This window comes from Dreissena polymorpha, chromosome 4 (assembly GCF_020536995.1).
Source record: "Dreissena polymorpha isolate Duluth1 chromosome 4, UMN_Dpol_1.0, whole genome shotgun sequence".
NCBI classification, from domain to species: Eukaryota; Metazoa; Mollusca; class Bivalvia; order Myida; family Dreissenidae; genus Dreissena; species Dreissena polymorpha.
Genome location: NC_068358.1, coordinates 70059798 through 70072840, shown reverse-complemented (window position 1 = coordinate 70072840; position 13043 = coordinate 70059798). Strand labels below are relative to the sequence as shown.

Here is a 13043-nt window from a genome sequence, read left to right as displayed (position 1 = left end):
TATACATTTTACATCCCTGAACAAGCAGAATTTAATTGAGTTTTAATAGGTGGTGTTTTATGTGTACATGTAATTGTGAGTTTGGTCATTCGTTTTAACGGAATCCATGTGGTTATATAACCCCATTAAGTATGTGTTTTGTCGTTTCTCTTCAGGAGGTAGGTGTCAGCTGTGGGCAGTCCTCCTTATCCACAATAAGTATGGTCCACCTATCTTAGCTGAACTTAGTCTGCCAGACGTGTTCTCCAATGAGCTAGCTATAGTATTAATTGCCAGTATGAAGTATTTCAGGAACTATCTCATCCATTTAAAATGAGTCAAATTGTCCTTAATACTTATGGCAGGTGTTAAGAAAGGGTGATCAAAAGCATGCTTGATTCACCTTACAAGTGACATGTACAATCCTTTTACATGATATTACTGTCTTAGAATGTATACCTGATTTAACTGCTGGGTATGGAATGTACGCTTGCTTGAGGTTAATTGCTTATGTCAGCCATAAATGACATAAAATTGTACAAGATAGTATATTCATAATACTCACTTTATTCATGTGAATATTATTATTTTAAAGTTGTCAAGATCATTGAGAAAAAGTTTGAATTATGGTTTGGATTTGTTTTTACGTATACTTAAAAGTATGTGACAAGCTCAACTGTAAGGTTACACTTCTATCATTATTTGTCTAATTCATTTTAAGCTTGACTATCCACAGAATGGTCGAGCTATAATACTCAACCTTTTGGTGCAGTCATTTTGTCCTCCGCGAAATGCTCATGTACACAAGCAACATCTTCATATCACTGTTTCAATTTCAGGTATTAACCCTTTGCATGCTGGAAAATTTGTCATCTGCTAAAATGTCGTCTGCTGAATTTCTAAAATTAGCATTTTCTTCAATTTTTTTCAAAGATTACTATCAGAGTAGCAAACAGTTTGGATCCTGATGAGATGCCACATTCTGTGGCGTCTCATCAGGATCCAAACTGTTTGCAAAGGCCTTCAAAATTCGGTTCCAGCACTGAAAGAGTTAAATTGAAGCTTCATACAAGAGTTAAAAGTCATTGTGTGAGGTCACTATCCAAGTTCTATAACTCAGAACAGCAATTTTGCAGAATTATGCACTTTTGACAATTCCAGTAATGTTTGCTTGCAACCACTCCGTATCTACATATGTACTGCAGACATTGATATAAAACTTATTACATGTGTTGAGAGTCTATATGCACATCTATTTCAGCCCTATAAAGTTCAACCGCTTTTAAGCAGGATTATTTCCCTATTCATACTTACAAAAATCCACTTAATGATTGCATGCAAGATGAAATTAAGATTAAGCAGGGGTGTGATTTTTCCGCGGATCGGGTTGTCCGGGGTCATTTCCGCGATTCGGGTAAATTCGAAAAAAAATGGGTGAAAGTACGACTAAATCCGCGGGTGTATTTCATAAGCAGCCCGAAAAATCCGCGGCCTGGGAAACCACCCCGCATATAACACTGGTATTATGTCTTAGCATTTTTTCAAACAAGCAATGTCATTGGCTGTCGTTTCCCAATCTTCCAATTAAAATCGGTCTTTTGAAATGGTTTCATATTTCTTTGCTGATTCGATTGCAAATGGCGCCTTTGTGAAGCGTTAATGAAAATGAACGAACGAATCTCACAAAATCTCGGAGATTTTACAATAATTGAAAAACAAATTTAAATGGGAAAGGGAAGAAACAACAGTGGATATAAATCAGAAAGCGATAGCACTTTCTGAATGGGTACGGACGATAGACTGTCTTGGTAAGGCTGAAGTCATATTCTACTCATGTGAAAAAATCTTGAACTACGTAAACTGTGGTAACTTGTCGTTAGTTGAACACTGTAACATTGTTAACCTTATGTAGAATTTAAAGGCATTGAGCTCAAACAAAAGATTACCGTCATCCTTCACAGGTATAGGAACACTCATTGATTTTGATCACAATTAATACTGGTGACTTTGCATAACATGTTAAGTGATTATAAAAAGATTTTCATAAAAAATTCTTGATGATAAGTTTAAGATGGTTTTTATTTAAATGTATGTTTAAAGGTTTGTTATTGCATTATGCACGCAATTCGGGTAGTCAAAATCAGTCTACAGAATTTTCCTCCCCTCAGACTTCACCTCAATCACACCCCTGTTAAGGTTTGTGTGCAACAATGCGTGTAACTACAACAGATATTTAATGGAATCTTCACATGTTTTTTGGGGGTCATTATGTCAGATAGCTAATCAAATTTCATCACTTTGCTGTGTAATTTATCAGAATTATTGCGCTGAGTGTCCATATTTTTCTATATATTTTTTTATATATATATTTTTTGTGTGCAACTACTCCTTATCTCTGTATTTCCTACAGATATTAAAATAAAACTTAACATTTGTGTAAAGGGTCGCTAGGAAGAGTCACTGATGGTTATTTTGTAGAATATAGCATACATGCAGACCTAACCGGGGATTGCTTTTGGGAGCGTGTCAGGTCAAGGTTTCTTTACCAAATAAATTAAAATGTTTCCACTAAATGACATGAGTTTTCTTTGAGTTATTGTGCTGAAATTTGGAATGTATCATCCTAGCATACATTAACACTTATCTTGGGATTGATTTGGGGCAATTTAGATCAAGGTGAAGGTCATTGTTAAGTAACAAAGAAAGACAGTTCCTGTTCATAAACTAGAGTTTTGATGGAACTTTTTGGTTAAAATTCGTGTAGATTCTTTGTATGCAAACCTTTCTTCGAATTGCATATTTATTTAATTTAAAATAAAGTAATTGGTAAAATAAAGAAAATTTTCTGTTTCATGGCCATGTTGCATGATGTAATATAAATTTAAAAGTTTAATTGAGCCTATACCTCACTGTGTAACTTTAACAGTTATTTACCTTCAAAGTTGTTATATCAGTTGACTGGCAGAAAATGAGCATATCACCATCAAACAGGAAGAATAGTTGAGTGCTCTGTCTTTGGAGTGTTCTCTTTTAGAGCTGTAAATAGTTAAGTTCTTTGTAATGTGATGGAATTAAAACAAAAAACTTAAATATAAACTATGGCAGTGTTTTATTGTTTACAAGATCTTTCACTATTGATAATTGCAAGTTTTATTTTATTATTTTATATATGGAGTTATTTTATCCAGGGTGTGAGAATATTGTTTCTCATTAAAGACCCCATCTTTGATTTAACCAAAGGCAAATAAGACACTTTCCACCTACATGCAGATTTGATTTTTGCTTAGAAGAGACTTCATTTAAACAAAAAGTTCCATAAAAGCCCATAGTGTTGTCCCTGATCTAAGACGATGCTTTTGTGCACATATATTAACCCCAGATTTCAAAGAGCGCTGCTCTTTTAAAATAACCAGTTCTATTTCTTCTAATGTGTTCTGATGTTGCCCAATCTGTTTCTGTTATTTGCTCACCTGTCAGTTCAAACTCTTTGTGCTTGGTCAGCTATTGGTACAGACCTATTGGTATACAGAAACTGTCCATCATCAGTAATGCATCAACAATCAGATTTGTGTTAATGAACAAGACCTTTTTTTAATTCCATCTTTTTTTAATTCCATCCTATTTTCTATTTTGTCTCGGACTATATAATATATCATAACTTTGCAGTGTTCTGTACAATTTGGGCCATGCATATATCTCTGTTGCACCTAACATATACCAAGTGCTCTTCGAATTTAATGTCTTACAAGCATCAGCATAGTGCCTTTAAATTACAAGGTCATCAATAGTAAGACGTGTGTAATTATCAAGGCTATGAGGCAGACATGTCAGAACTGGTCTTTGTCTTTGCAAGTTGTCAGATGATCTCACTATCTCTTTGTGACTCTTGTTGTAGCTTTTTTAACAGCCAGTTATGTTTCCAATTTCAAATCTTTCTGATCAGAAGCTTGAATGGTTTGTGTGTTAATTCGTTTGAATGCCAACAGGCCAGGCTCTCATGCTCCAGAATGTGGTTTGAATTATCTGCTGATGGCTTTAATAGAGTGCGGTGTCATAGGAAAATGGGTCTTATGCCACATGCGGGCACAGTCATGCAGTCATGACAGGAGCTAGCCTGTCCGCTATAAAGTCACGCAAGATATTGTTGTCTCACGAACCAGTCTAGCTCCTGACCATACAGCCTGAATGTGCAGGCTGGTCTGAAGTTCCACTGCCTTTATTTGGCATAAGACCCATTTTTGTATGAGGCTGCTCAAATTAGGAATGCTCTCATTTTTATGCAAAATTCTCTGTCTCTCACTCATATGAACATTGATGGTTTACGTCTTTAGTATAATACTGTTACATGCTATAAAATTTGCCCTACCAATAATATTTATTAGCTTGATTATTATATATGAAATATATATAGTGGAGCTATCCTACTCACCCCGGCGTCGGAGTTAGCGTTCCCGTTCCCGTTAGTGTGCAAATGTTAAAGTTTGCGTACCACCTCAAATATTTTCTATGTCCTTCTACATATTGCTTTCATATTTTGCATACTTCTTTACCAACATGATCCCAATCTATAAACAAGAGCAGACAAATGTATCAAGCATTTTGACAGAATTATGGCGCCTTTTATACTTAGATAATTGAACATTTTGCTTAAATTGCCATTTCTTTTTTAGTTATGATCACATTTGATTCATACTTTGACAAAACAACTCTTACCTGACATAACACAATGCACTCCACCCAAACCATTCCCCCACCCCAGAATCCTCCCCCCCCCCCCCCCCCCAAAAAAAAAAAAAAAAATGTTTTCCTTATTTTTGAAAGATCATCTATTAAATGCCCACACCCACATTTTACCCCCCCCCCCCTCCTCTTCATGATGGCTTACGTTATACTGTCAAGCACTCGAATAGTCGAGTGCGTTGTCCTCTGACAGCTCTTGTTTTAATTATCATCATAAAAAACAATGTTATGCATCTGAATTGACATTGTTTTGGAGAATTTATAACATTCACTAAAAATAAACATTATAAAATCTTATTTAATAATTACTAAATGTCATATTATTTACATTGGTTGGGCATTTGGTATGTACTTAAATTGAATGTCTTAAGTTCTTTCCTCTGTTCTATTGTTTAATTTGTTAATCTTTCCTGTTTCTATTTTTTCTGGCCATGCCTTCCAGAAGGTACAGTACTCTGGTGTCATGCACGTACATTTGTTCTTATGTCTTGGCATGCAACCAATTTTCAGTTTTGCATGTTTTTAATTTATAAGGTTGTTGCATGCAGTCTAATGTATTGTTGGTATCATAATCAATATCTAAGAGATCACGCCCTTCCTGTTGTACAGTGTACATGAGATTGTAATGTGTACATTATATTCTACAGAGTACATGATGTTGTACAGTGTTCATGAATATAGATAATGTACATGTGGTTGTACAGTGTACATGAGTTTTGGTAAAGAACTGTTGTTTGATTTGTTGTTTCATGCATGACACCACAGAATGCAGCCCATTTGCACATGTTTTAACCAATTGATTAGTCTGTAAGATGGTCACATGTAAGTGTAACAAAACTGTGAAGCTCTTTAAGCAGCCTTGTCTCCATTTCAGAAGAAATATTTTCTGGCAGATGCTTGAATGTTGTCAGTGGTTTGATGGTGCAAACACATCAACTGATACCTCATATGCACTCAATAAGAAAAAAAGCTCCAGAAGTTCCCACCTAGGCTCATCATTTGCAGATGAGAGCAATGATGCTTTATTTATTATTAATTGACTAAACAATTCACTGCAAATAATCAATAACGTTTAAACATGCACTTGCTAGCCAGTAAATGAAACATAATAACTGTTTGTGTAAGAAATAGCTCCAGAAGAGCTTTTCTGAATGATTTATGTGTATTCAGTTGTAATCAGATAAGTGTCATATTATTGTATATTTTTTGTATTACAAAGTGTGCATGCTTCACACAAATATAAATAGACCTCGTTCTGAGAAAACCGGGTTTAATGCATGTGCATAAAGTGTAATCAACAACAAAGTCCTTCAAAGCGGACTTCACAGGCTAATCTTGAAGGACTCTACCCACATACATTAAGCCTGGTTTTCTCAGAACTCAGCTGATATGAGACATGTTGTGTGAAAACTGGGCATAATAAATGTGCGTAAAGTGTCATCCCAGATTAGCCTGTGCACTCTGCACAGGCTAATCAGGGACGACACTTTCCACCTTATTTGGATTTTTGCTAAGAAGAGACTTCATTTAAACGGGAAAAAAAAAGCAGAAAGTGTTGTCCCTGATTAGCCTGTGCAAACTGCACGTGCAAACTGCACAGGCTAATCTGGGACGACACTTTACGCACATGAATTAAGTCCAGTTATCTTAGAACTCAGCTGATATGTACGGCTGGTTGTTGATGTTTATAAAAGGAGAGGGAGCTTTGTATTACATGCTTTTATTCGTCAGTTGGTTCAAAACTATTTTGTAGCATTGTTGTTTTACTTGGTGCCTGTGTTTATCTAAGTATTTCTTGTATTAAAATGATAATTAATTAAACAAATATGAAGGCATCTTCAAGCTTGATTGTTTGAGTATATAAAATGTATTCATGAATTATAACTGAAGCTACATGTATTTGCAGTATTGAAATTGAGCTTATAAAAGCAAACATCCTAACCCTTACCTCCTCAAAAGCAAAATTAAAATGGTTATATACAACTTGCAGACTGCTCAGGTTTTATTCTGTTTGCTGCTCATCATTATCTTGAGGTTTGAAATGAAGTTTTAAAAAAGTTAGTAAGAATAAAATCAATTTGATGTTATAAGGGACTACGCATCAAAATGAAGTGGTAAAGGGTTAACAAGGCATGTAGCCTAGCTTGCACAGTTACTGAGACTGTAACAAGTATTTTTTCACCATACACTTTGCTCACAAACACCAGTGGTTTGGTGACACTTAACTGGCCACCATACTACTCCACAATACCATGTCTATACACGAGTGTTTTCTATTTCACGACGTGCACAGAGGCAGGCAAGGCTGGAGGTAATGTATCCGCTTGTTGCTCTCACAGAATGTTTGCTATGTACACCAGTTGCTTGGCTCCACCACAGTGTGGAGACCTCAGTGCTGGAGGGCTGGTGGTGGTGTGGGGCCTTGGTCTGGCAGTGTACTCGGTATCATGTGACGTAGCTAGCCACCCACATGGCTTATATATTGCTAATAGTTATATATGAGCCTGTTTCATGCAAAACTGGGCTTGATGCTTGTGAATAAAATGTCCCAGATTAGCCTTTGCAGTCTGCACAAACTAATCTGGGACAACAATTTACGCTCATGCATTTAGACCAGTTGTCTCAGAAGACGGCTCATTTAACTGCATATCATACTTATGTTGTTATTTGTGGATTTATTTCAGTGCATGGTTGTTATGATGAATATCTCATTTTTGTACTTGGATGCTCATAGCCAGCATGTGGAATGGACGTGTTCCTTTCAACATTGTTATCACCTCCATTTATAATTAACACAAGTTAGGCATGAATTGATATTGGTTAATATAACATCAAAATGGCATGCACTTTTTAGCTCTCTTAAGCACAATGCTCTCATGTTGAGCTATTGTGATCTCCTTTTGTCTGTGGTTTGTCACTCATTGTCAATATGTAACTTGTGGCAACATTTATTGCCCAATCTTAATGAAACTTGTTCATGACACAAGTCCCAATGATATCTTGGACAAGTTTGAAAATGGTTCTGGTTGGTTGAAAACATGGCTGCTAAGGGGCATGGCAGTTTTTTTTATAGTAAAAGTTAAAAGTTCCTTCTAGTAAATTTATAGTAAAATTGTTAACACTCTTGAAGTCACATTTATTGTCCAATCTTCATGAAACTCAGTCAGAACATTAGTTCTAATGATATCTTGGATGAGTTCAAAAATTGTTCTGGTCTGTTTAAAAACATGGCTACAAGGGGGCGGGGCATTTTTCCTGATATGGCTATAGAAAAACCTTGTTAACACACTAGAATTCACATTTTCTGTCCAATCTTCATGAAACTTTGTCAGAACATGTGTCCGAATGGTATCTTGGATGAGTTGGAAAATGGTTCAGATCTGTTGAAAAACATGGCAACCAGGGATCAGGGCATTTGTCCTTATATCAAACTTGGTCAGAACATTTGTTGATAGTCTTTATAATCTTTATGAAACTTGGGCAGAATATTTGTTCTAATGATAGCTCGGCTGAGTTCCAAAATGGTTATGGTTTGTCAAAAAACATGGCCACCAAGGGGGGGGGGGGGGCAGTTTTCCTTATACGGCTTAGAAAAAACTTGTTATAGCTATATTAGCAACATCTTCATGAAACTTTGTATCAACATATGTCCCAACCAATTCTTGTTAGAGATTTCAAAAGGGTCTTGTGAGCTCAAAAACTTGGTCACTAGGTCAAATAAAAAAAATTATTAATACTCTAGAAGTCACTTTTTTAGTACAATCTTCATGAAACAGCTCGCACTTTTTCAAAATAGTCTAGTAGGTATAGGTTTCAGGTGAGCGCTTTAGGGCCTATGGCCCTCTTGTTTAACACATGGTAAGTATATGTGTATCCAGGGTATTTTTTAATAATTTTATTCAGACAAAAACTGTAATCATAGTCTGTTACTTGGCAAGTTTGAATTGTTAGCTTTGTAAGCTCTCAATAAAGTTTCCCTGACTCTCAGTTCTGGTTAATTTTTATCAAGCCTGCTTGCAGCTGTCAAAACAGGTGTCTCACTGGTCGAGTGCAATACTATGTAGGAGCATGCTTAGTGCATGTGTAAGTGTTTGCGTGTGTACATACTTGATCAGACTGTAACAGCATCATTCATCATGCGTTTTTTTTAATTTACCACAATTTATATTCATTAACCCTGTGCACTTTAGGTTTAAGGTCACTCAAGTTCAAACATCAAACATTTGCATGATACAGCTTTTCAAATAATTTACAATGGACTCGACATGTTACAGACAGGCCATTGGCTACCATTCTTATCAGTGTTATTTTTTTAGCTCGGCTGTTTTCGGAGAGTATTGTCATAGCCAGCTCGTCGTGCCATCAGCCGTCCGCCGTAGGCGTCGTGCTAAAACCTTAACATTTACTCTAAAATCAAAAGTGCTTCCACCTACAACTTTGAAACTTCATGTGTAGATGCACCTTGATGAGTTCTTCATGCCACACCCAATTTTGGGTCACTAGGTCAAAGGTCAAGGTCACTGTGACCTCTAAAAGAAAATAAGAAAATTCTGACAAGCTTTCGCAGCCAAGCGTTGGCACCCGTTATGTGGTGCTCTTGTTAATATATTATTCTGTTAATAGTCCTGTCCTTTAATGATATAATATGATATGATTAAAAAGATGTATTCTATGCAGTGTATTTTATGATATGTTTCTTCCTTTAACTGTTGTCTTTTTACATGTATTTTCAGTGCAGCTATATAATTACTTGCTTAATATTCAGGTCACAACTCCTATTTAAATTTGCATTTGTGTATTTATCAGTGTAAAAAACTTCATTTTTAGGTCAGCACAAAGTGATAATTTATTTTGCAGCCAAAACTATGCAATTTACTGATGGATTTAAAATAATGTGGCACAAATGCAACCCATCATAAGATAACATGTCACATGTAAAATCTGTCTCCTACCTCAAAGGTCAAGGTTGCACTTGAACACAAAAGGTCAAATTAGACGTAAAAAGTAAAATGCGAGAGCATCTCTGTCCAATGGATGCGTATCTTGTCATCAATTTTCAAAATAAAATTGGAAATGATTGGATTAATAGAATACCAATTCGAACATCAAATACAGATTATGTAACTTAATTTAGTTATTGTATTGAAACAGAAACCAGAATCACTCATCAAGGCTTAAGGTTTAGGTTTTCCAAGCCTTGCTAAATAAACGTATCTGTTAAACACATACTTAGTATTCTCTGTTTACAGTTATTTAAACAGTTTTGAACTACTATTGTCAAATACGTTCCATTCTAGAACATTTGTTCAATATTAACAAAAATGTAGCATATCAGCGAATTAACAGTTAATTGTTCAAATATGAAATATTATGTGCCTGTGTTTTAACTTCCCTTGTAAATAGCACTTGGTTCTATAGTTTATGTTTATGAATAAATGTTGTTTTGAAATATCATTTATTAAATGTAATTTTGGTATGCAAGATTTAGTTTAGTTTTCTAGCCATTGGAATATGTACTTATTTCAGGATTGAAATGTAGGATTTTAAATCAAACTTATGTTTTTTTGTAATCAAGGCCAATGACAATTATAACATTTTTAGCCGGATTTTTTTCGAAAAAATCTCGGCTTATAGATTGATGTTGTCGGGCGGGCGGGGGGGGCGGGCGGGCGGGCGGGCGGGGTGGCGGCGTGCTCGAAAATGTTAAAGTTCTTATTTCATGGTATAACTTTGGTATGCTTGGACCTAGAGTCTTCAAACTTGACATGAAGGTTGGCCAGGATTAACAGATGACCACTGGTCATTTCAAGGTCATTCATTTGAAGGTCAAGGTCACTGTGACCTTCAATATAAAAAATGTTAAAGTTCTTATAACTTTGGTATGCTTGGACCTAGAGTCTTGAAACTTGACATGAAGGTTGGCCATAACTAGTTAGTAACCACTGGTCATTTCAAGGTCATTCATTTGAAGGTCAAGGTCACTGTGACCTTGAATGTAAAAATGTTAAAGTTCTTATTTCATGGTATAACTTTGGTATGCTTGGACCTAGAGTCTTCAAACTTGACATGAAGGTTGGCCAGGATTAACAGATGACCACTGGTCATTTCAAGGTCATTCATTTGAAGGTGAAGGTCACTGTGACCTTCAATATAAAAATGTTAAAGTTGTTATAACTTTGGTATGCTTGGACCTAGAGTCTTGAAACTTGACATGAAGGTTGGCCAGAACTAGTAAGTAACCACTGGACATTTCAAGGTCATTCATTTGAAGGTCAAGGTCACTGTGACCTTGAATGTAAAAATGTTAAAGTTGTTATAACTTTGGTATGCTTGGACCTAGAGTCTTGAAACTTGACATGAAGGTTGGCCAGAACTAGTAAGTAACCACTGGACATTTCAAGGTCATTCATTTGAAGGTCAAGGTCACTGTGACCTTGAATGTAAAAATGTTAAAGTTCTTATTTCATGTTATAACTTTGGTATGCTTGTACCTACAGTCTCCAAACTTGAAATAAAGATTGGCCAGTACTAGAAGATGACCACTGGTCATTTCAATGTCATTCATTTGAAGGTCAAGGTCACTGTGACCTTAAATGTTAAAATGTTAAAATTGTTATAACTTTGGTATGCTTTGACATAGAGTCTTCAAACTTGACATGAAGGTTTGCAAGCACACTTAGATGACCACTGGTCATTTCAAGGTCATTCATTCTAAGGTCAAGGTCACTGTGACCTTGAATGTAAAAATGTTAAAGTTCTTATAATTTTGGTAGGTAAAAATGTTAAAGTTCTTATTCCATGTTATAACTTTTCTTACATTTGATAATGAAATTGATGGAAACTTCAAACAATATCTTACTAATTTGCTAATAAAAAAATTGAGATCAAACTTTCCTAATTGTCAATTCAAGTTCATATTTGTGACCTTAAATGTTATTGTTGTTCATGTATATGCATGCATTCAAAACATAACACAAGGTTTGCTCATGCCTTGAAAAGTACTTACATTTCATTTTGACCTTTGAACAATATTTCAGTAATTTAAGTATTGCATTGACAAAAACACGAAAGGTACTTTCCTGTCATTTAAATCAAAAATCCGGCTTCAATGCGGTCATCTCCGACCGCGGAACTCTTGTTTCCACATCAACTACATGTAGGAGTTTTATTTTGGAGCCTGCTGGTGGGTCTTTTGGTGTTCATGTTTTCTGGAGAGTAACTTAAGAACTAATTGGCATATTTAAAATTATATTTCCAAAACATAACTTGACTAGAACATTGGTCAAACCTGGGCTGTCTTGTAAGTGCAGTGGTTGGTACGCGCACTTCTACCAAAGTGACCTGGGTTCAATCCCTGTTCTTGGAGGCATATGAGTTTGATTAATGGTCAACATGTGGACAGGTGGGGTTTCCACCGGGTATTCTGGCTTCGCCCCACAACACAAGACCACACAAAAATCAAAATATCTTTCAGTAAAAAAACAAATGGCTGGGTATTGCAGCTGTCATTCAAACTGTCCAGAGTCAAATAGTTTATAACATAGGAGTGCACCGCTTTGTCTATATTTCATGAAGTCTGCCACGTCGGTTTACATTTAAATTATGAATGTTTGAAAATATATTTTGTATATAAAACTGTGTTTTACAGTGTTTTGTGTCAGCCTTATTCTGACTGAGACATGTCTGAAATAAGTATTTATTGCTTTATATGTTGTTATTTTTCAGTAAAGATAACACCTACGTTAGATTTCATTTCATAAATGTATTGTTATTTACTATTATTACAAATTAATAATAATAAGACTATAACTGGTGAATTTGATAAAAATCAACCTGTATTGTGACATATAATACGTAATTTGTTTTCATAACGGATTAACGCTGCGTTTAAATAAGTCATTATGTTTAAAATTGCGTTGGATTTATATTATGAGTGCCATGTCTTATAACCCCACAACCACTTGGTTGAAGGAGGCTGTTTATTTGTCGCTATATTGGTGTATCTTGATTTTTGATTGCTCTCTTACTTCCACAATTATTGAAGGATTTTGAAATAACTTAACATACACATTATCCTATATGAGTCAGTTTATCACATGTTTGTGCCACTTGGTCTCCATCAAGGTCAAGGTCATACAAAGCCAACTTTTTTACCCTTGTTTCAAATTTACAGCGCTGCTGGTATTGCGTGTGTGTGCAGCTGCTAGCCAAGTACGAAAAACTGGGCTTAATGCATGTATGTAAAGTGTGGCCGAGATTAAAGCGTGTTCAATCTCCACAAGCTAATCAGTGACGACACTTTTGACTTAAACTGGATTTTTGAT

At 35.6% G+C, this 13043-nt stretch overlaps 1 protein-coding gene across 12 annotated transcripts in view; it reads left to right on the top strand.

The window, feature by feature from the left end:
- LOC127875903 (endophilin-A2-like) overlaps positions 1 to 13043 on the top strand; it is a 51305-nt gene that overhangs the window by 21569 nt on the left and 16693 nt on the right. For 10 of the 12 annotated variants that reach the window (XR_008047507.1, XR_008047504.1, XR_008047505.1 and 7 more), the window contains exon 7: positions 7011 to 7030. The exons of 1 other annotated variant lie outside the window; for it this stretch is intronic. Coding sequence is in view for 1 of the 11 variants with exons in the window: in XM_052420652.1 (XP_052276612.1) it covers positions 7013 to 7030 (18 nt within the window). In the remaining 10 variants the exon portion in view is untranslated. The remainder of the gene's footprint in view (positions 1 to 7010; positions 7031 to 13043) is intronic. One more of the 12 variants, XM_052420652.1, reaches the window with a different exon arrangement.